Source organism: Acanthochromis polyacanthus, chromosome 12 (genome assembly GCF_021347895.1).
Source record: "Acanthochromis polyacanthus isolate Apoly-LR-REF ecotype Palm Island chromosome 12, KAUST_Apoly_ChrSc, whole genome shotgun sequence".
NCBI classification, from domain to species: Eukaryota; Metazoa; Chordata; class Actinopteri; family Pomacentridae; genus Acanthochromis; species Acanthochromis polyacanthus.
The window spans coordinates 19,864,956-19,885,232 of NC_067124.1; the positions used below are offsets into that span (position 1 = coordinate 19,864,956).

The window sequence follows — 20,277 nt, forward strand, 5'->3', positions numbered from 1 at the left end:
AAGGAACATGGGTGGGAGGATGATGGAGGTTAGGGGGGAAATGTAGGAAACAGAGTTAGACAACAAAGTCAGAGTAAGGAATGATGTGGAATGGAAAGAAGCAAGGGTAAAAAGTGGAGGTAATTTTGGGAAAATGTACAAGACGGAGAGGGCAGAACTAAAATGGTAGGAAACTAGATCAATACCACATACTCAAAGGTGCCCACACACACAAACTCTAATGGATGAGATGAGATTCATGTGAATGAAGTCAGATTGGCCTGAAATATGGTCAGACCTTGAACTTCTGCAGTTGCTTTGAAAAACCAGACAAGGTTGAAAGCGATGATTAAGTCAGTATGTGTGTGTGTGTGTAACATTATACACTGTGCTACAAACAACACAGAGATACATTTTGCCCGTGATAAACACGCAAGGCTTGAATGATATCAGCAAAGTTAAAGTACACTGGCTACATTGTGCTGCTAAGAAATGGCACTGAGGGAGAAACATTCAAAGAGTCTCATTTGAAAGCTCCAAAAATCTTCTGATTGTTTTGTAAATTGACTGAAATGATGGACGGATGGTCACAGGATTTATTGTCTTTACATACCAATCAAAATATTGAAATTAACTTTAATTTAACACGCATTTTCCAAATGTCAGGGGGGCTTCGAGTTTGATAGATTACTATTCATGAGATTCCTGTGCCCTGGTGGCACTGCAGAGAGATGTGTATTGACCTCAGCTGGAGCAGCCAGATGGGAGACAGACAGAGTGACACAGATTGAGAAAAACTGTATAATGTGGAGTGAAAAAATGAAACAATAAGAAGAGAAAATGAGAAAGGGAGAAACAAGAAGAACAATTTCTCTATGTGGACCCAGAAAAGCATGACCCCGTGCTTTGCTGACTGCCCATTTTGAACTGGCCCAGAGGGTACTTAACAATGTTAGCTGGATGTTGCACCAAACCTCTGCCACAGCAGGACCTGGCTGTCAAATTAAGAGCTCGCTCAGAAGACGGGTGCCTGTGGTGTGCCTGGACAGCCATGGAAGAAAAGCACAACTTTTATTATTGTTGTCAAATGTAGCTATTGGTCTCAGCTCTCTCACCCTGAAATCATAAATCCAACGATCCCAAATGGCTCCCGATCTTGCCTCACAAACCAGCAGCTGGAAAATACAGCATCTGAGTCAATATGTGATGTTAGAATAGTAGTGTGAATGTGCCGAATTAGCTTGTGCAGCTAGCTCAAAAACAGAAACTGTAGTGCAGAGGCAAGAATTTTCTCAGGAGATGTTTTGATGGAGACTTAACAAGAAGAGGAAGTTTTGAAAGCAACTCTGAAGTTAATAAGATTTTCACTAATGCAATCTCACCTCTCTGTCACACTGTTGTTGCACGCATAAATTTGCACAGGCAACGTCCAGGATTTTCCCTCACACTTTCCTTCTCTATCTTTCCACTGCCACACACAAACACAAAGAAGACAACAGCACAATGATGGCATTTTTTTTTTTAAAGTGTGCTTAGAATGAGTCACAAAGGATGATAAAATAGAAATCCAGAGATGAAGATCTGTAGGAAAAAAATTAGGTAAGGCAAAAAAAAAGGAATGTATAGTATGTACAGAGAAAGCAGAGCAATGTTTGATGGAAAACAAGGATATAGGAGCTCAAGAAGACAGACTGGAGGTGAGGTAAGATGGAGAGAAGAGGGAAAATAAGGGCATGCTGGAATTTGTCCAGGTAGATGGGAAAGGACATCAGATGGAACTGAGGAGGTCACTGTGTGAAAGAGACGTGTAGCATACAACAGTGCAACAGAAGCCTAAAATGAGTTTTTTAACCTCCGCGACCCTGGCTGCACAACAAACTTACTTGTACACTCACATGGAGGCATAAAAACAGAGCGTACTCGGGCTGGGTTTCATGAATGACAGTCTAGAAAATGCGAACATGTACAGTCAATATTGTAGAGTGTGGCAGTGTGCTACTGAATCTGTGAGCCTCCACAGTTTCATCTAGTTTACTTGCCAAAATTCAATTGGGAAACATGCAAGAAAGTCACAAGATAATCACATTGAAGCTGTACACACATTGGCTGCATGTGAGTTTCTGTAGTTGTGCTGTCTCCAATTGACAATGGAGACAGCAGCAAAATGTGGAAAGACTGCTGGGAAAGATGTCTTTTGAAACAAATAGAGCAATACATAAAGTGTTCTCACAGTGTGGTTAAGTATGCCTTGGACTTGATCGCAGAGACTGCTGCTTACAAAATGCGCCAAGCAAGAGGGAAAATCGAAAGCCAACCGAAGCAAATGCCTGACACCTCAAGAAAAAAGGAAGACTACTGCTGATATTCAGACAGATATTAATGCTTCTAGATCAGAATCTGAGAAAGTCTCCAGAATGACCATAAGCAGATGACTGAAGGAACAATGCTTAAAGGAAAGAATAGCTGCTAAGAAGCTATTATTGAGGCCTGCAAACATCCAAAAATGCCTAAAATTTGCCAGGAAGCACAAACACTGGACTGTAGATGACTGGAAAAAGGTACTCAGCGTCGTCATCGTCGCAGATAAGCTGGAGAATGTTTTGCCCACAGTGAAACACAGTGGAAATTCCACTATGGTATGGTGTTCCATTTGTGGAAACGACATGGGCAAATTAGTTAAAATCCATGGTATCATAAACAATAAGGTCTACCACAGCATCTTGGTGCATCATGGAATCCCTTTTAGATTGATCCTGATTGGTCATGGGTTCATCCACCAAGAAAACAATGACTCCAAGTGAACTTCAAAGCTGTGGGGAGACTACTGGACCAAGAAAAAGGAATCTGGAGTTCTGGAACTGATGGACTGGCCAAGTCAAAGTCCAGACTTGGATCTTATTGACCAGATCTGGCATTTGTTGAATTCAAAAATAGATCACACAAACCTTTAATCCAAAGCAAGTCTCTGGGAACAGCTCAAAACTATTTGGAACTCAATAACAAAAGAGACCGTCGAAAATACATAAAAACAATCTCAGCAAGAATGCAAGCTGTTATCAGGGCCAAAGGAGGTCATACAGAACATGAGGATTTTTGGTTAATACATGTGAATAAGCACTATTTAGTTGTTGCAGTTTGTTATTAGCCTAATAAATAAAAATACAATGTTTGCCTCTGAATTGTCACAGGGTACAAGCAGCAACAAAATTGTAATTAAGTTGTTTACTTTCCATAATTAAGTGAGACAGGTGGTAAATATGTTATTGACTGGTGTCCTATAAAACTCTTCAAACACTTACAACAATTTTCAGCTACAGCAATCAAACACAGCTTTATTCTTGACTGAGGTTTCTTGTGAGTTACTGAATATTTACTGACCCACTGAGGATGCACCATGCGTGACTATCCTTCTGAGACATATCTTAATCATAATTTACTTACGAAAAATCAATTTTATTAGCTTCATCCATAAAGAGTAGCTATTAATGGATTTATGAAATCCATTACCCTCAAATTGAAGGTGTCTTTGTGTAGGTTTCTCCAAAATTAATAGACAATTTCACCGAATTCCATGTTTGATTTCATCTGAAGAGGTGCACAAACTTGTAGAACATGTAAGACTTTTTCAGCAAAGGTCAGGCATTACAAAACGGCTGTCCTAAAAGCTGTGTGATTTTATCGCAGACAAGGAATTGCATGGCTGGGAAAAAGGCAATAAGGTTGCAATGGTACAAAGGGAGGAAAGATAAAGGGAGGTGGAGGAAAGAGGTTAGCAGGATGAAGGGAACATGGGCATACACTAGTAAAGTTTGAAAGAAACACAGTGAGAATCTGAAGAATTGTTAAGATTGGCTGAGGAAATAGAAGAAATGGAAATGGATTGCAAGAAAATAGAGAAAGAAAGGTGTAAATATGAGGAAGTGTTAGTGGTGTAAAATAAAGCTATGAGAATATGAACTATTGCCTTATTTTCTAGAGCTGCTCCTGCAAACTGAAATGTCAGCCACAGGTGAAGCAGGCCAAACACTCTGCTAGAACAAAATAAAGCTGTTCTCATTTACATATTTTTCTTTCTGCTGACAGACAATGGGACCAGCAAGAAATAACTAAAACAGCCAATTAAGACATTATGTTAGCCAGCAATCACTTCATAGCCATTTCCAAGCTGTTGCTCCGCACCACTAAACTATTCTTTGTATAATCACAACACTGTATGACAAACTCACCATAAACATGAGCTGAAAACTATAGCTGACTGTGAATTCTGCAAAATTTCCAATGAAAAATAATGACTCGGGGAGTGAAGGTTGCATTAACAGCAGGAGCTCAGCTGGATTTAAGGCAACAGACAGTTATAAAGCTTGTTTAGAACAGAGCTAAAACCAGGGGATATACAGTTATGGTGAAATGTACCATCTTTGTAGTATTTTGAGTTGATAAATTGACATATTCTAGGGACATGGGAGACTTTAGTCTTTAGCTGAAAATTGGTACAATACAGATCAATGATTTTTTGAAGAAAAATTCCTTGACAGAAACTATTTATTCATTTTAAATCAAGCAAAAGCCAGTGATGACTGTGACAACAACGGACCCTTTGATTTCTTTTATTTAATTTGAACATTTCATTAAACTGTATTATCTCAGAAGATTATAAGAAACGTTTTATCTCCATTTGGTCTCAACTTGTCACTACCAAGAAACGGAAGTTTACCGAAAGAGTTTTTCAGTGAAGTAGCTTAAAAACGTTCATCATGTCTTCTTATTGATGCAGTAGTTTTGAGTTCTTTTGTTCAGACATAAAGTGAACAGATAGATGTTGATTACCTTGGCACCGCCGAAATTGTCAAAGCAATCACCGTCTATCTATTCACTTTATGTCTAAACAAAAATCAAGTGTTCATGTGGACAGTAAACCCAATACAGTATGAAACTGAGCAAAGGGCCATCTAATGTTAGCTCAACCAATCATTAAAAATGGAGCATCCTAAAGAGCATCTCATCTATCCTATACATGAAATAAAAAACAAGATTATTTTTTTACAGTACAACACAAGACAGACACTTGTTAGGTCTGTTGTTGGTGAGAAATCTGGGTTTTCAGACACAAGGCCTGAGAAGCTAGTTGGAGCTGCACTGTTGGTTGAGTTCCTACATGGCTTGGTCACTTTCGACACCCCTGCTCGGCATTTCTTTAGAGACTTCATCCTCCCTGCCGCAGACATGGAGACCGATACCAAGGGAGATAGAGAAGAAATGATGAAGCACAGAGCTGCAAGCACACACACTTCCTCCTATCTCAGTGTGTCTGTCAGCGTGTCAACTATCTCCACAGCCGCACGGTGTCACGCTGGTGTCTAGCTGTCTCCCTGTGTCACTCTTTTGTTCTGTTCTGAAGAAAGCGCAGGGCCGCAGCATCAAAGTATGAATGACTTGAAAGCTCTGATCTAAATGTCCACACACACAAGCATGGGCACAGCTTAGAAATAATAAGGCCTGCACACACACACACACATGCACAAACAGAGGACACACTGTGAAATTCAGTCAGTTCGGCTGGCTTTGTAGACAGCATCTGTTCTGCGCCCCGTCATCTTCCCGTTGCACCCCACCCTCTGTGACAGGTGGAGGGGATTCAGACTCACAAGCTAAGAAGACTAGAGTCACTGACACATGCTTAGTGTTTCGCCTACACACACACACACACACACTCATACATACACACCTGCTGTGGGTCAACGCTGCAGTGCCCCGTGGTGCCAGGCAGGCTGAGCGGCACATTGCATGTTTACACCACCTGCTCTCAGACCAAACACAGGATGAGGGATTGGAGCTGACAGCACACAGAAAAACAGCAGCACACATACAGTAGACAGATGTACATAAAACCATTCAACTACCCAGGAAGCTAACACAGTCAAACGTATTCTGTCTTACACAAACACGCACACAACACTAAACCCATCTATCAGTCATCTGCTGGGCTGAAGGTGTAAACAGGCCTTCTTCTAGCTGAGGAGTGTTCATACTCACAGCCCTGTAATAGAGGAGGCAGCAGCTCAGCTCTCTACTCAAACAACACTGACCTTTTGGCCTCAGACTAATTTCTAAAAACACAATCTTGCAGAGTAGGGCTGACCCTCGCTGCGCAGCATCAACACGCCGCATGTGGCCTCTGCACCGAATCTGCTGGGTTAGCCATTGGTTTTTGTAGTAAAATTTGCATGCAGTGATAAAACAATAACATACACGCTGACAAAGCCTGAATCAAATCACTGAGCTTAGAAGGATCAGTACACACAAGATTTTAACATGCGTACAAAACTGAACAGAACGGTGATTTTGAAAGTCATTAAAAAGTGAATTGAGGCAAAATATGCTTTTGAGAACAGGATTGCATGCTGCAGCAGGAAGCGCTGATGTTGTCTGGCATAATCAACATCATGGTCAGCTTTCCCAAGAAAACCCAGTTGACTCAACATGCCAGAGACTTTCTGGGGAATGTCTTCTGAGAAAAACATGCCACAGGGCATGAAGCTGTGGGTTGACAGTGCCTGCGTGTGTGTGTGTGTGTGTGTGTGTGTGTGTGTGTGTGTGTGTGTGTGTGTGTGTGTGTGTGTGTGTGTGTGTGTGTGTGTGTGTGTGTGTGTGTGTGTGTGTAGGAGCTCTCCTGATAGTGGTTCTATTTTGGAGAGACTTGTACAGCGGAGACATTTTTTAGTTATCTGCTGTTTCCAGCCCCGAGGAGGTGAGAGGCAGGTCTGCATCCATTCTCAATGTGATCAAGCCGAGCTGCCAGAGAATTGGGAGAGTGAGTAGGTGCAGCAACCTACACACACACACACACACACACACACACATACGTTTAAGTGGTAATTGTTCCATACAGTGATGCCTGCTAATAATTACATTTCATACCATGACAAATTGGTGGGCAAACAATTTCACAGACTGCTAACTGAGCTGAAATTACCTGGAAAAAAGGCACATCACTGAATATGAATGCATAAGGTACACATACATGAACAAGCACGCACATGCACGTGGCAAGTGAACATATATAGCGGACCTCCTTCGGTGGATTCCTCACATTTCTCTGCAGCACTCAGGTACATGCTGATCCTTCTCTCTCTTGAAAAATTACAAGGTAAAAGAAAAAGCAGGATCATGACGGGGAGAAAATGGAAGGGAGAGAGGGACTGACCAGGGCGGGGGGAGGGAGTGACAATGGGTTCAGGTGTACAGGAGCAGCTGGTCTTGAAATAAAAACAGGAGAGAGTGGGCGGATGGACAACAGAGAGGTGGAGAGGAAGAGAGAGAATGGGGGATAGGCGTATGAAAGACTAAATTAATATTTCTTGAGAGACATGTAGAATAATTAATCGGGACTGTGCATTATGATTGAGACAAAACAAACGAGTCAGTTGGCATGGACAGCACACAATGCATTATGTGCGCTACACTGTGTGTACTGTACACACACTGATACAGTGGATGACAAACTGACAAACACAGAAGGCTCACTGTCTATGAATCTACGACACGGTATCTTGCAAACACAGGACTAAAAGTATAAGCTCGCTCACACACACTGGGAGCACAGCAGGCTGGGTACAAGAGCTCAGATCTGTCGGCAAACAATGCCTTCTGGTCGTTGTACTTGAAATCTGGACATAAATTGAGAAAACAACATAAAAAATATCTCAGTGATCTCAAAGAAGACGTAGATAAATGCACACTGCATTACCACCACTCCTACTCCTCATTTGATTGCGCTTGTTGCCTCAAGCCAAGCTGGCGACTGAAATGAGATTAAAAAAATGAGAATGAAAACAGCGATTGGATGTTTTAGTCAGCTAGCCCTGCATATTACAATTTCTCCATGGAAGGCTCCTGAAGCTTTTACAAAGAGCACTATTTGAGAAGTGTTGCATTCCATGGATAACGATCAAGCTAACATGAGAAAAACTTCTGCAGACAGAAGCTTGAAAACGATTAATTCCACTTCCAGTTTATTCATGATCAGGTATGAAACTTAGTAGATATGTTTGACTACTGTGTCTATTGATATGGCTGGCTATTTATTTTTCTCATTTCTGGGTTCTGTAGTAATCGTGCTTTTAATACCTGCTAAGGCATCTCAGAGAGCCGATATAGCCAAGATAGGTATTCTATAGGCTTTGGCACCCTCTGCAGGATTTAAGAGGCACCACCAAATGTAAACAGAAACATCTCCCAACAGGAGCTTTGGCCAACAAATCAAAGGCACCTCCACAGGAAATCACAAAATATATTTATCTAACCCAGCCAAAAGGCAAAGACTTTAAACTTTTACAATTAGAAAAACCCAAACACTTTATATCCAAAAATAAACCCACATCAATCATTTACCGTTTAACATGACAAAGTATATCTGGATTAGCATCGACAGAGAAAACAGCCTTTACTCTCATACATGCAATGTCATGTCTGTTTATCAAATATCCTGGTTCAATTTGCAGGAATGGTATATTTAGTGTCAGGCAGTCTTTCCATTACACCAACATTCACCAGCACATTTAAGAATACTATGCTGGATATTTCAGTCTCTAGGTGGCACTGTGGCCCTGAATGAAACTGCTTAATCATGACATCATTCCTTTCTATCTAACCATCAGGTGCATTGCTTATGGAAATGCAATCATCTGCCTTTGTTAACTGAGCAACTGGTTGTCAAGGTATCAGAGATCATTCTGTACAAAACACATCTGATACATGAACAGGAACAAAATTAATATGGACGAGAACGTGGTATTGTGAAAGTGCAGAACGTCTGGCTACTGATGAGAAGCTGTACTGGCTCAATGATGGAAGAATTCCCATGGAGCCTTTTCAAACTGCTTGCCAAGACGGCACCCTGTAGTCAGCTTTTGCTAGGAAGATATGAGGATTCAGACACACTACAACCAATGGTCACTCACTGCCCTTTAGACAAAATGACATTTAAACAGACTGCCAGACATCAGCTGGGGATGGATCATGGAAAAGCTTCCTAGAAAGCTCTATTCATACTTCAGCAGGTGAATGGCTCATCAGATCATCTATAAACACTTCCACTGTTCTTTCTTAGCAACTAAACTGGCTATACAATTTGAACAAAGGCCACTAAATATCAGCCCAGAGAACAAGTAAAGCATTTCATTGTAGAAATTGAGTAGTATAATAAAGACATAGTATTCACGGGTTAAGCTTAATAGTTCAATAGAAGGTAGAAAAGACAGGTGGACACAGCATTTCACTTTTTCACCAAAGTTTTATTAAACAGATTTCTTGTTTGCAGCTGCAACCTGTGGGGAAACAAAGAAAAACCATGAGGGATATTCATAAAGTAAATGAAATGTACCTTTGAAAACTCACTTTTTAAATCAAGTTTGTTTAATCTTCATTGAAACCAGGACGGCCATTGGGAACAAGCCATTTTTACAAGAATCCCTGAACACAATACCTAAAACAATAAAAGCAGGCACTTGCTCTTTATGCGTTTGGGGGAAGGTTGCAATGCTTGGTGCAAATGATCCCAACAAACTTATTTTATTCAACCAAAATAATTTTCTTAATATTGTATTTGTTTACAGTCTAGAATTTCAGTCCCTGCAACAGCGCTTCAATAGGAAGTCTACAACTTAGGGGAGTAAGATGCTATCAAAATGTAATTTCACAGGGAGTTGAGAGCAAACAGTTTGGGAGAGAAACCGTTTTCTGTGTTACAGTTGCTGCCAAAAACACCATGAATGGTTTGATAATACATGGCAGAAATCTCGCTTGAAATGAAAAAGCATCACTCTCAAAAAGCTATCAGAAACTACACTACACAAGAGGGATTCAAGGAGAGTTGGTAGTAGAGCCACACCAGCATACTTCCTGCCAGTTTTGTACAGCAGGCAGGCGGGGCCCAGCCCAGGTCTGCTCATCTGCATACTGCTCATTAGCATGGGTAAACAACGAGAAAACTGGTGCCATACGGCGGACTTGCCAAGCATGAAATTCCCTCCTCATGTTTACCCCTTTTACCCTTGGATTATCACAACATTGCTGCCTCTCTCTTGATTTCTGACAAGGCCCAACTGCGATAGTTTTTTAGTGAAAGCTAACAAACAATTCCAGTAGTGTGTCATACACGGCACCTAATTCACTTGGCTGGCACAGGAAAATTTGCCCAAGGACAAGTGTTTTAAAAAAAGACGCTTGCATGCCGAAGTGGCACAGAGGCCATGTACTCCCACAACAGACAAGGTGTCGCATCAAAGCAAAGGATGAGATTACTGTGATGATCACACATGCTTGAGGCACTACCCCAAGTTCAATGGAACATCACAGAGAAGAGAGAAAAATATATTTAAAGAAATCTAAATTTTTTAAGAAAACAACGTTTGCATGGCCAGCATGAGGTTGCAATGACATTCAACGACTGAAGAGCCCAATATTGGAGCACTTAAACATCTAGCAAGGACTTAAACCAAGGTGCAACACATATATACACAGTGCAATGGTTATGCAACCGTTAATTAAACCAGTGTAATAGATACATTTCCAATATCATGCACAACGGACCTGCATTGCATTTCACTTTGTGTGACAAACTTATTTTAGTTCTGATTCTATTCACAGGTTCAGGATGAACCAAATGCAACACAGTGCATCTCAAAACATTTTCAAAAAAAGCAAATTAAGGTGGTCTATGGTATCAGTTATCTGACACGAGTCTGAAAACCCATTGAATAACATTGTACTTGGTTAGAAAATCTAAGTTTATCATGATTGGATTTAAGCTTTGTGCACTGGTCAGAATTCATCCCCTCTCAACTTCTGACATGACCTGACCAGCTAAACTCCCACAGTGCTCTCTGCTTGCCACCAGTGAAGCCCCTGCCTCCTCTGGTCACTACCATCGAAGTCTTGCTAAGTCAGCCATTCTATAGAACACAGTGGTCTGGTGGCACAATGCCATCATTCAGCTATAGGGAAAAAAATCCTGCCTTGTTTGTATTTCTTTAAACAGTCACCATGAGCTGAGCTAAATGAAGGACAATCCACTGTTTAAAGTAGCAAGGCTGCCTCGCTGTATGATCAAAATCCTCAGCAAAACTTGAAGGACAAAGCCGAGTGAAATAGTCCGTGGTTTATACCGACATCCTACATTCAGTGAGTCAGAATAATACTGTATGAAAACAAAAGAGGCCTCATCTGGTGGTACAACAAAGTTCTAAAGCTAATTAACAATACTTGGTGTGTATTATGTAGAAAACAGTATCTGGCATTGGCAAATACTGAATGGGTTCCTTTGTCAGAAGCACAATAAAAAAAAACAACCTTGATGGTGACGTCCCTAATCAATAGCATTCATGATTTGCAAATTAGCCTCTTTTTAGATACTTTAGGCCTCATACTACTGCCTTAGGATTATAAACATCCTCCACTGAAGAACAATGTCACCATGTGTCGTTCCCAATGTTCCCTGCTAACCCTATTTTTTTTTGCCGTTTTTCCAAAGCCGTCTTCTTGTGTACGACAGGCTTTGAATGTACCATATGAAATGTTTAAAGGACCAACTACTGCACGAGCAAATTCACGTATGCTATCAAGTGGCAACTGATATGTGGCACTTTAAAAAAAAAAAAAACAGAATAAAGATGGACATAGGTAACATAGGTATTGAACATTCTGAGGTTACTGTGGCCAATTCATAATTTACGCTTTACTAAAATCAACATCATTAGTGAAGATGAGCTTTTCACCTGGCCAGCGATTCTATCGAGGTCTCTGGTTCCCTGGGAGGTTAGTCTGCGACCACTATAGGGGAAAAAAACAAATTGTAAAACATAAGGACAATACACAAAATGCTTAAGCCTTTTGCCAGACAGAGCAGTAATTTGTCTTAATTATTAATAGCCAATACTGGCCCTAAAAATTAGCGTCCATCCACTCTAGTGTAGTCTTTGCACACATAAGATTTAAAACATATTAACATTTTATTAGTGATGTGAAACTTTGACAATGTTATGATCTAAACAGTGTTAAAAATGAACTGACATATTGACAGCAGAACTTTAGTGTTCTACTTTACTGTTATTTTACCTCCATTTCAGTCACTGCACTGCATTTCTTTTGTCATTTTGTGTTTTTTTTAAATACCTGTCACAAGAATTTCTTTCAGGATTAATTAACTTATCTAAGTTTTGAGCTAATAGATTCAAGGAAAAGAGAGACTCACCCATTGGGATCCTTCTCAATCATCTTGAGCAGCTCAAGCGCCTGCAGCACCTTGCGGGCCACGTTCTTTGATCCTACACTGTAGTGGGCAGGGCACACACCGTTCCTGTTGCGACCACCATAGATCTTGGTCATGGAACCAACACCAGCACCACCTCGGAGGTAAAGGTGGCGAACTGTAGATGCTGTGGGAGCAGAAAGATCACGGTTCTAAATTATAAAATTTGACAGTGGGAGTTCCACGCAATAGTAAAATTGAGATGTTTGGATAAGCAGGCTCATTCTCTCAGTAAGAAATCAAGAATGAAAAATAAGCAGCACTGTTTAATGATCAATGAGCAAGGCTGAAATCCCTGTAAACTGCAAGCATTGAGGCTCTATCCACACTGACCATTCAAAAATAAATAAATCTGTGTACACAAGTGTATAAGCACCAATTCAGAAATCTCAATCCAAATCCGCATGAGGTGGCTGCTGATAAGAAAATATAACAGAGAAGGAACAATAATGGAAATAAAGACCACATATTTATTTGCTCAAACCAGCAATGAGGTGAAACTGACACTCAAAGTAGCATAAGCACAAGATGATCATGACTAAAATAAATAAAGAGATTGGGAGTCATTCCATTTTCTTCTAAACATATGAAGGATAGACATGTTGGTGTGTCTGCATCATTCACACATTCTCCATTTTATACCCATCCAGACTCAAGTGCAATCTCAGTGTTTTCAAACTACAACAGCTTCAAAGGTATTTCCAAAAGGCTCCATTTAAGCAGTCCTGCAACAACTGAGCAGACTGGATTCTAAGCGTAAACATAGTAAAAGCGTGCGTCAGTGTGGACATGAGCTAAGAATTTAAGATCTTGTTCAGCTAACATCCCCTTTAAACTATAAAATCAAACAAACCATCTGAACCGGAACAACTTTGCAAATGAGAAACAAAAATGCCAAGAGAATTACACCAGTGTACACATTTTCAGCATTTTTAAACATTATATGAAGGTTTAATTTTTTTTTTAAAAAAAGGCCCAAACATAACCATGAAGTAATCACAAGGTATCACAAGTCTCAGTGGTTACACCTCTGCACATTTCAGTTAACTACAACAACTTGTAACTGATATTACAACATTTATATTTCAACTTACCAGCTCTGATGTAGAACCAGTTCTCATCACTGGGGGCCAGCTCCTTGTGCTTACCCAGCTTGACAAGGTCCACCCAGTCAGGCACCTTCAGTTTTCCTGACCTACAGATGGGTGAGAAGCATCAGCAAGAACTTAGCATCAGCATAATCCCAAAGACTGACGAACATCACAGTATGGCTGGAATTAAGGTCTGCTTAAAAATACAGCTAATATGACCATTTGTGAGGCAAAATTAATTGAAAAAGGTAATATGGTGGACATGTAAAAAAAATTACCCACTTTTTCAGGAAAGCCGCCAGGGCACGGACGAACTCCTGCTGATTGACGTCTTTCACTGTAACGCCTGGCATCTGAACAATGTGTGAGATTAACAAACATTACATGGAGCACAGCAACAATAATCAGAAAACCATGCGCTGGTACTAACTATTACAGCTCTTGTAAGTATAATTCAACTTTGATTCACTGCTCGATAACGTGATACAACGTTACCTTACAAACGAGTGTGACCAGTCTGTGGGCTCGGCAAACTACAGTAGTGATTTATACTACAATCTAACACTAAGTTCAGAATACCAGTAAGCAAGTCAAGAATTTCGGCTAAGTATATATCTAACATGCACGCTTTCAACCGGCATTTCACTTTAGCTTAGCTTAGCTTAATTAGCTATCGTACCCATCAACCCACGCTTAGCCGTGAATCCTTTTCGATACAATTCACATATCGCCAGTTTTCTAAGATCACAAAATCAAACCAACAGCGATACCCGTTTCTCCAACACTCATAATAATACATTTCAAGGACGAACAGAAATCCAAATCGGGATAGCAAGTCGTTCGCTAACAGGCCTCAACGAGGTAGCATGGGGGCTGCCATTACTAACAGACGCCTATGAGCAACATTAAAACCCTTGTTATAAAGTAAAGGACATGCCAAAACACCTATCGAAAAACCCAAGCCACTTTATTGATGTGTACATTATATCCTATATCACTTTTGAAGACTAAATGCAAATATATCTTACTTAATTCAGCACCAGTAAACGGGAAAGAAAAAATTGTGCTTTACCTCGCTTGTGGACAGCGAACGGAAGAGGGTGGAACGGGGTTTCCAACCCATGTTAAAACGGGCAAATCCCGTCTCTTTACGCGAGATTACAACGTTGTTTTTTCCACCGATGCCGTTCATCACACTTCACCGTCACCAGTCTAATAAGTGGACTTCTTGAGCAGAGATGAAAATTTGCTGAAAGATTTTTTTTTTCAGTCTTCAGTTCTTTTTCATTGCCGACATAGATAATTTACAGTTTTCTTACTTTGTCAATTATAGTCTATCTCAAATTTTAAATCTAATAAAGCTGCACATAAAGAGAGGGAAAAGAAGAGACTATTGATTATACTTACATATTCCAGTGCTACAAAAATGTTGGCTGCCTTAAAGCGAGGGCACATGAGGCAAAAAGGAATCATCCATTTTCATGTTTTTGACTTGTCATGTATTCATCTTCATAGCCTATTGCTTCTAAGGCGACTTGTTTTTTTTTCTTAGGATTTCCACTTCCAACTTTAAACATGTGTAGCTTACTGAATTTAAAATTACAGCAGATTAAAATGATTTAGTTAATTCCTATTTTTGATTAGTATTGTGGGCATGTTTTGTGAAATGCTGCCCCCTTGATACAGCTCACTGTGCTCCGCCCGAGTGCTCGGGACCAGGGCTGGAGTGTGACTCATTTTCAGCCCTGGACTTTCATGCCTCAGACCGGCCCACTTTAGATCACAACCTATTACTATTAAAGTCATGTAATTCTAGCTTTGTCTTGTAATTCAGTGTGTTTTTCTAAAATATTCCCAATTCAGTGCAAGTAAGGGTTGCTTCACAATGAGGATTTATTCCAACATGAGTGCACATCTCCAACATTATTCTTTACAACAATATCAGAATCTATATTCTGTTCAAATAAGTGTTCAAGGATATCCAAACCTTAAAAATGAAATAAAAGAAGAAATAAAAATATTAATTAAAAAAAAAAATATATATATATATAATAAAAGGTGTTGCACTTTCTAATAACAATGTCATCTCTTTTTCCTCTGCAAGGAAACAGTTCCATCACAACTTAAATTTCACAAATATGAGAATATCAGTTCTTTACCACAGAGGCGGCCCAGGAACAGCGGTAGCAGCAGAATGATCAACCCAGTGCTATGACTGAACACCGGACCTCACGGCCCAAACATCAGAGCGGCACACCGGGAATTGTTCTGGTCCTCCCGATTAGCCACCCCAGGCCTGTTTGGGACTTTTGGCAGGCTGTGAGAATGTAATTTGTACACACATTTATATGCTTCAGTGATTTTTTGGGGAGGTGGGGATACAGGCACATATGCTAAGCTATATTATAATTCTCAGCCTACAGTTTAGTAAAGCTTATTTGTATTTACAAAAACATTCTTAGCAAACAAAAGATTTCAACTTTTTTTCTTTTGGTTGTAATTCGAACTTTCCATAATTTATCATCTTTGTGAGTGAATTTTGTAACACCACAGGGATCAAATATTAGCTTAAAGCTATGCTCTATATTGAGGATATGCATATCTCCGCACAGGCATCTGAACAATATTCTAGTACATGAATATTCAGTTTCATGGAACAATGGTTTTAGTCATATCTCTGATCAACCTCTCCATCAAAAGAAGTCAAAATAGAGAAAAAAATAAAAGAATTTCAGAAAATCTGAGTGCAAAAGGTTTATGGTACCAGAAGAAAGAATACATCTTATATCTTTGTATGGGTGTGTGTATGTGTGTCTCTCTGTGTGTGTGTATCTTATTTACATAGTTTCCCAGCTGGCAGAGGTGGCGTTGCCCTTTACACATCTCAGATGGAAAGGGCAGCCATGCTCCAACATTGACACAATTGATATGTTTGCAAAGACAGGAGAGAGATAGAAGGCAGGTTGATAAGCAGAGGTTTATGAATCAGGTTTACTCTGTCAATGGGGGCAGGTGGAGTGAGAGGTGAGAAGGAGAGATAGAGATCCTGGAGGGAAATAAAAAGAAAGTCAAGTCACACAGATGCTAGATTAGAGCTTTGCTTAAACTATCTGCATCATCACAGGGCTTCAAAACAGGTAACTGTATCTTTTTATTAATTTGGCACAATATTAGTGTAATATTATTATATAAGTCAGACACCCACTGACTTTTCATCGTCTTTAATTGACTGTGACTATGCTAAAAGGTTTGGCCCTATTGCTAGAATGTACTTTCAAAGAGCTTAATTGATTAATTAAGGTAATTAATTACATTGGGAGTGTCCAGCCACCAATTTGAATTGAAAATGCGCACAAGGTGGATTAAACTCCATTAATTACTTCAGTAAATCATTTTTCCCGACACCCTTCAAGTACTTAGACAGGAGACAACTGTGTAAAGTGATTATGAAGTGGTATAAAGAGGTTATTTCAACCAGTCGTGATTATTATGGAAGTGACGACTAACACCAAATGTTCCAAAAAGGTCAAACTAATTACATGGATTGGACAGGTGGCATATTGAGGCAGCAAATGTGCAATTTCAATCTTCATCCACTCTGCTTTATGTGAGACTATTGTTTGAAAACGCAGTAAAATTAGCTGCCAATCATTTTTGAATTTATTTGCTGCAAATGATTCATTGGAATTATCGGGAGGAGCGTGCACTTGTGTGATTGAGGGTCACCGTTCTTGTATTTATACATAAATGTCTAGGTCTATTTGTGTTTCAGAGAGTATGTGTGCGTGAAAGGCAGAGAGGAGAGGCAAAACAAAGACCAGAAAAAGAGGAGAGAGAAGAGAGTGTTAACAGTGTGTTGCCACCCAGCTTGCCGCTTGTTGTTCTGTGTTTGCATGGTGCTCACATCCTCACTGGAGAAGTTCTGTCAAGTCTGGTCTGGTCTGACCTTTTCACTCTCCAAGCACGTTTACAGCTCTCCAATACCTATCAAAATATCTACTCTCTCTCTGCCCATCTCTCTGCCCCTAGCACAAACTTGCATCACATTCTCAGTCCTTCTGCAACTGTACTTTCTCTCTCTGACTGACTGTTTTAAGTATTCTGACCTACACCCCCATGCTTAACCTCAAATTTTTTTCCACCCTTTGTCACTCTTTTCTCATTTACATTCCCTCGATTCTTTGCAAGTAAACGCTGTCGGGGCCGTCTTGAAGCGCATGGGTAGAGGTGCCAAGTACCATCAATACGCTTCTTCCTCAAAATTTTGCTGATTTACATCATCATTATAATTAGTGAATTTTAACATTATTTTAACAAAGATATTTTATAAATCTCTTTGTCTCTTTTTTAAATCTCCCCCAGACATGGACCTCATGTGGCTGGAGTCCACGTGCCATTGCATTCTCTTTATAGCTACAATTGTAGTGAGTGTGAGGTTGTGCATGGCGGTTAGGGGCAGTGGTAGCCTAACCAATGTCCAAGAGGGAACCCAGGGTGCCAGACCCCAACCTGGGAGCGTCTCATACTGTCTTCGGCTTTGCCTGGGCTTGATGGGGGTCGTAGGAGGTGCCATAGGAGTCCCTGTGGTCGTGTTACTCAACCTGCGAACTGCCCAGTGTCTCTACACCTGCATTACCATTGTGTGTTGCCCCTTGTTGGTCAAGCAGTTCACCATGTTCCTGTTAATGCTGCTTACACTGGACGAATACCTACATCATCGTTTGGCAGACAGGTAAGTCAAGAAGAGGGTTTAATTAGTTTAGTCAGTAAAGGAGACAGTGTGCAAATCTTCAGAGTGATTGAATGTAAATATTATACGTCAAACATTAACATGGTACAAATTCCAATTAGATATCTTACATATTTTTTTTTTCCAAATTAAATATAGCTTCACATTTACATACAGCTCTAATATTTTCTTGTATGTGTGTGGGAAAGGATGAACATGTGGGTGGTAAGACTCAGCCAACACTCTCAAGTGTGCTTTCAGCAATAAAGTAAGAAAATCATTATACATGTAAAAGGGAAAAACAGCATGTTAAGATGCACCATTGTATATTATGCTGTCCTATCAAAACAAGCTGTTTTTCAGTGCTCATGAGGCTGTTTTATTATGCAGTATTTATACTGCCATCTGAGAGGCAGTGAGCAAATATCAATAGGCTTTGAGGCGCTCAGATGTTTGATTGGCAGTGGCCTGCAAATTCAGCCTTTCACTTGAAGAGAGTCAGAATTCTATCTTTTTATTATGCTTTATTTGCCCCAACCAGGTAAGCAGTTGGTGGATGTATCAGACAGTTGATTTTTGTGTTCTCTACTAGTTAAAACAACTGCCTGCAGTCAGTTTAGGAGCTTGGTCCCATTTGGTAAAAATAGCACACCTGTTAGGACATTAACTCCAAAATGAATATATACTTTTCTGCCTTTAATACAGTGAGCCAATTTGTATTTTTAGTATTTGTGATAGATGAGTGTTAAGGCAATCTGGGACTGTACTAACACAACTAGTCACATGTGAAATTGTTTTAATTTCATTATTTACATTAAAGAACTCAAGTGCAATCTTAGTATTAACTTCATGCAAATCAACATGTCTTTGGATGCCAGATACTACACAGTGGTGACCCGTCAGCGAGCTCTGTGTGTGGTCCTGCTGTGCTGGGTGGGCTCTGTTCTGTCCTCCTTCGCCCAGTTCATCGGCTCAGATGTCCTTGACACCTGGAGAAGTACTGGTAGGGGTCCGGAAACAGCTGACCACGGCCTGGACAACAACGAGACAACTCTTCTACCCAATGTCACCCCTTTCCCAACCCCCAAGTACCTTCGTGACCGCATGGTCATTGGGACATATCTTCCTTATGGAGGCTTCTTGTCAAAGTTTTATGTGACAGACATGCGCAATTTCACCTATGCTGAGATTCACAGCAGCCATTGGGGGGTGTGTGGTACTGACACTCTTTTAAGTTCTCAGTTCCTAGTCTATGTTCACGGAATGACGGCATTCATGCTTCCCTTGCTGTTACTACTGGCCATCTACCTTCACCTGATATGCATAAAGCCAAGGAAGACTGATTTTAGTCATACAGATCCCCCAAAACATGACTCCTGCCTGGCCCGTTCTCTGGCCCTGTCCCTCTCTCTTTTAATTCTGCTGTGTTTGCCAGTTCACATTATTCATGCTCTCATGCTTTTCACACCCACTACCCATCTTCCTTCCTGGGTTCATACAGTTGCTGTGTTTCTCTTTGAGCTATACGGTCTTGTGCCCCAGATCCTCTTCACTCCTCCTAGGAAAAAAGTAAAGGAAGAACGGGCATCCTTTCCTGTTGCTGTTCGTAACCTTCCGCCTGCTGTAGCCCAGTCTGTCCGTATGGCACTGTGTCAGGCAGTGCATGCAGCTCCATGGTATTCAGCCAAACACTCCCTTAAAGCTAAGGTGTTCCCAGAAGTCTGATTTTTATTTTTTATTTTTTTAAAGTGGAAGATCTGGGCTATTGTTTTCAATATAAATTTTTTTTCAGTAACTAATAATCATCCTCGTACAAAGTTCCCTCCATACTATCTTGGCATAGGAAATAGCTAGTGTTTGAAATAAATGACTAAATAAATGCAGCATATTTGTTTGTTGTTGGCTTTTAAACTAATCAGCGACCTCATACACACATGTTATGAATAACTTGCAAATGAAAAGGCCAGTTAATTATCAGGTCCCACACCAAATGTCAGCGAGAAAATTAAGTCTCCAGATGATAGCTAATATCCTGATCACAGATGTCTGTTTTCTTTGACTGCTCCTCCTATGGGTCTTACTCTAAGCCTGTTTTAAATCTCTACTAAGCTAACCACCAGCAATGTAGATATATGAGTGACAGCGTTTAATTAAACATTCAGCAATAACAT

At 40.3% G+C, this 20,277-nt stretch overlaps 2 protein-coding genes across 3 annotated transcripts in view; one reads left to right on the top strand and one right to left on the bottom strand.

The window, feature by feature from the left end:
- Positions 1 to 14,518, bottom strand: part of rps19 (ribosomal protein S19) — a 67,513-nt gene extending 52,995 nt beyond the window's left edge. The window contains exons 1-6 of one of the 2 annotated variants that reach the window (XM_022198035.2): positions 14,450 to 14,518; positions 13,660 to 13,730; positions 13,381 to 13,481; positions 12,230 to 12,413; positions 11,754 to 11,808; positions 9,252 to 9,305 (exon numbers count right to left, since the gene is read on the bottom strand). In XM_022198035.2, coding sequence (XP_022053727.1) covers positions 9,276 to 9,305; positions 11,754 to 11,808; positions 12,230 to 12,413; positions 13,381 to 13,481; positions 13,660 to 13,730; positions 14,450 to 14,500 — 492 coding nt within the window. In that variant the 5' untranslated portion in view covers positions 14,501 to 14,518 and the 3' untranslated portion in view covers positions 9,252 to 9,275. Of the gene's footprint in view, positions 1 to 9,251; positions 9,306 to 11,751; positions 11,809 to 12,229; positions 12,414 to 13,380; positions 13,482 to 13,659; positions 13,731 to 14,449 lie in introns of those variants that run through there. The other variant, XM_051956665.1, reaches the window with a different exon arrangement.
- Positions 14,519 to 15,446: 928 nt separating this feature from the next.
- On the top strand, positions 15,447 to 19,831 carry LOC127536364 (adenosine receptor A1-like). Its single transcript, XM_051956397.1, has 2 exons — positions 15,447 to 18,109; positions 18,985 to 19,831. Exons 1-2 carry the CDS (start codon positions 17,742 to 17,744, stop codon positions 19,829 to 19,831), a joined length of 1,215 nt encoding a protein of 404 aa, XP_051812357.1. The 5' UTR covers positions 15,447 to 17,741.
- The last annotated feature ends 446 nt before the right edge of the window (positions 19,832 to 20,277 follow it).

Bases quoted from the DNA above. Each gene is read 5' to 3' on its own strand.
- LOC127536364 (XM_051956397.1), top strand. From the start codon at position 17,742: ATGGACCTCATGTGGCTGGAGTCCACGTGCCATTGCATTCTCTTTATA. The intron at 18,110-18,984 runs GTAAGTCAAGAA...TTTGGATGCCAG, and splicing joins CATCATCGTTTGGCAGACAG to ATACTACACAGTGGTGACCC.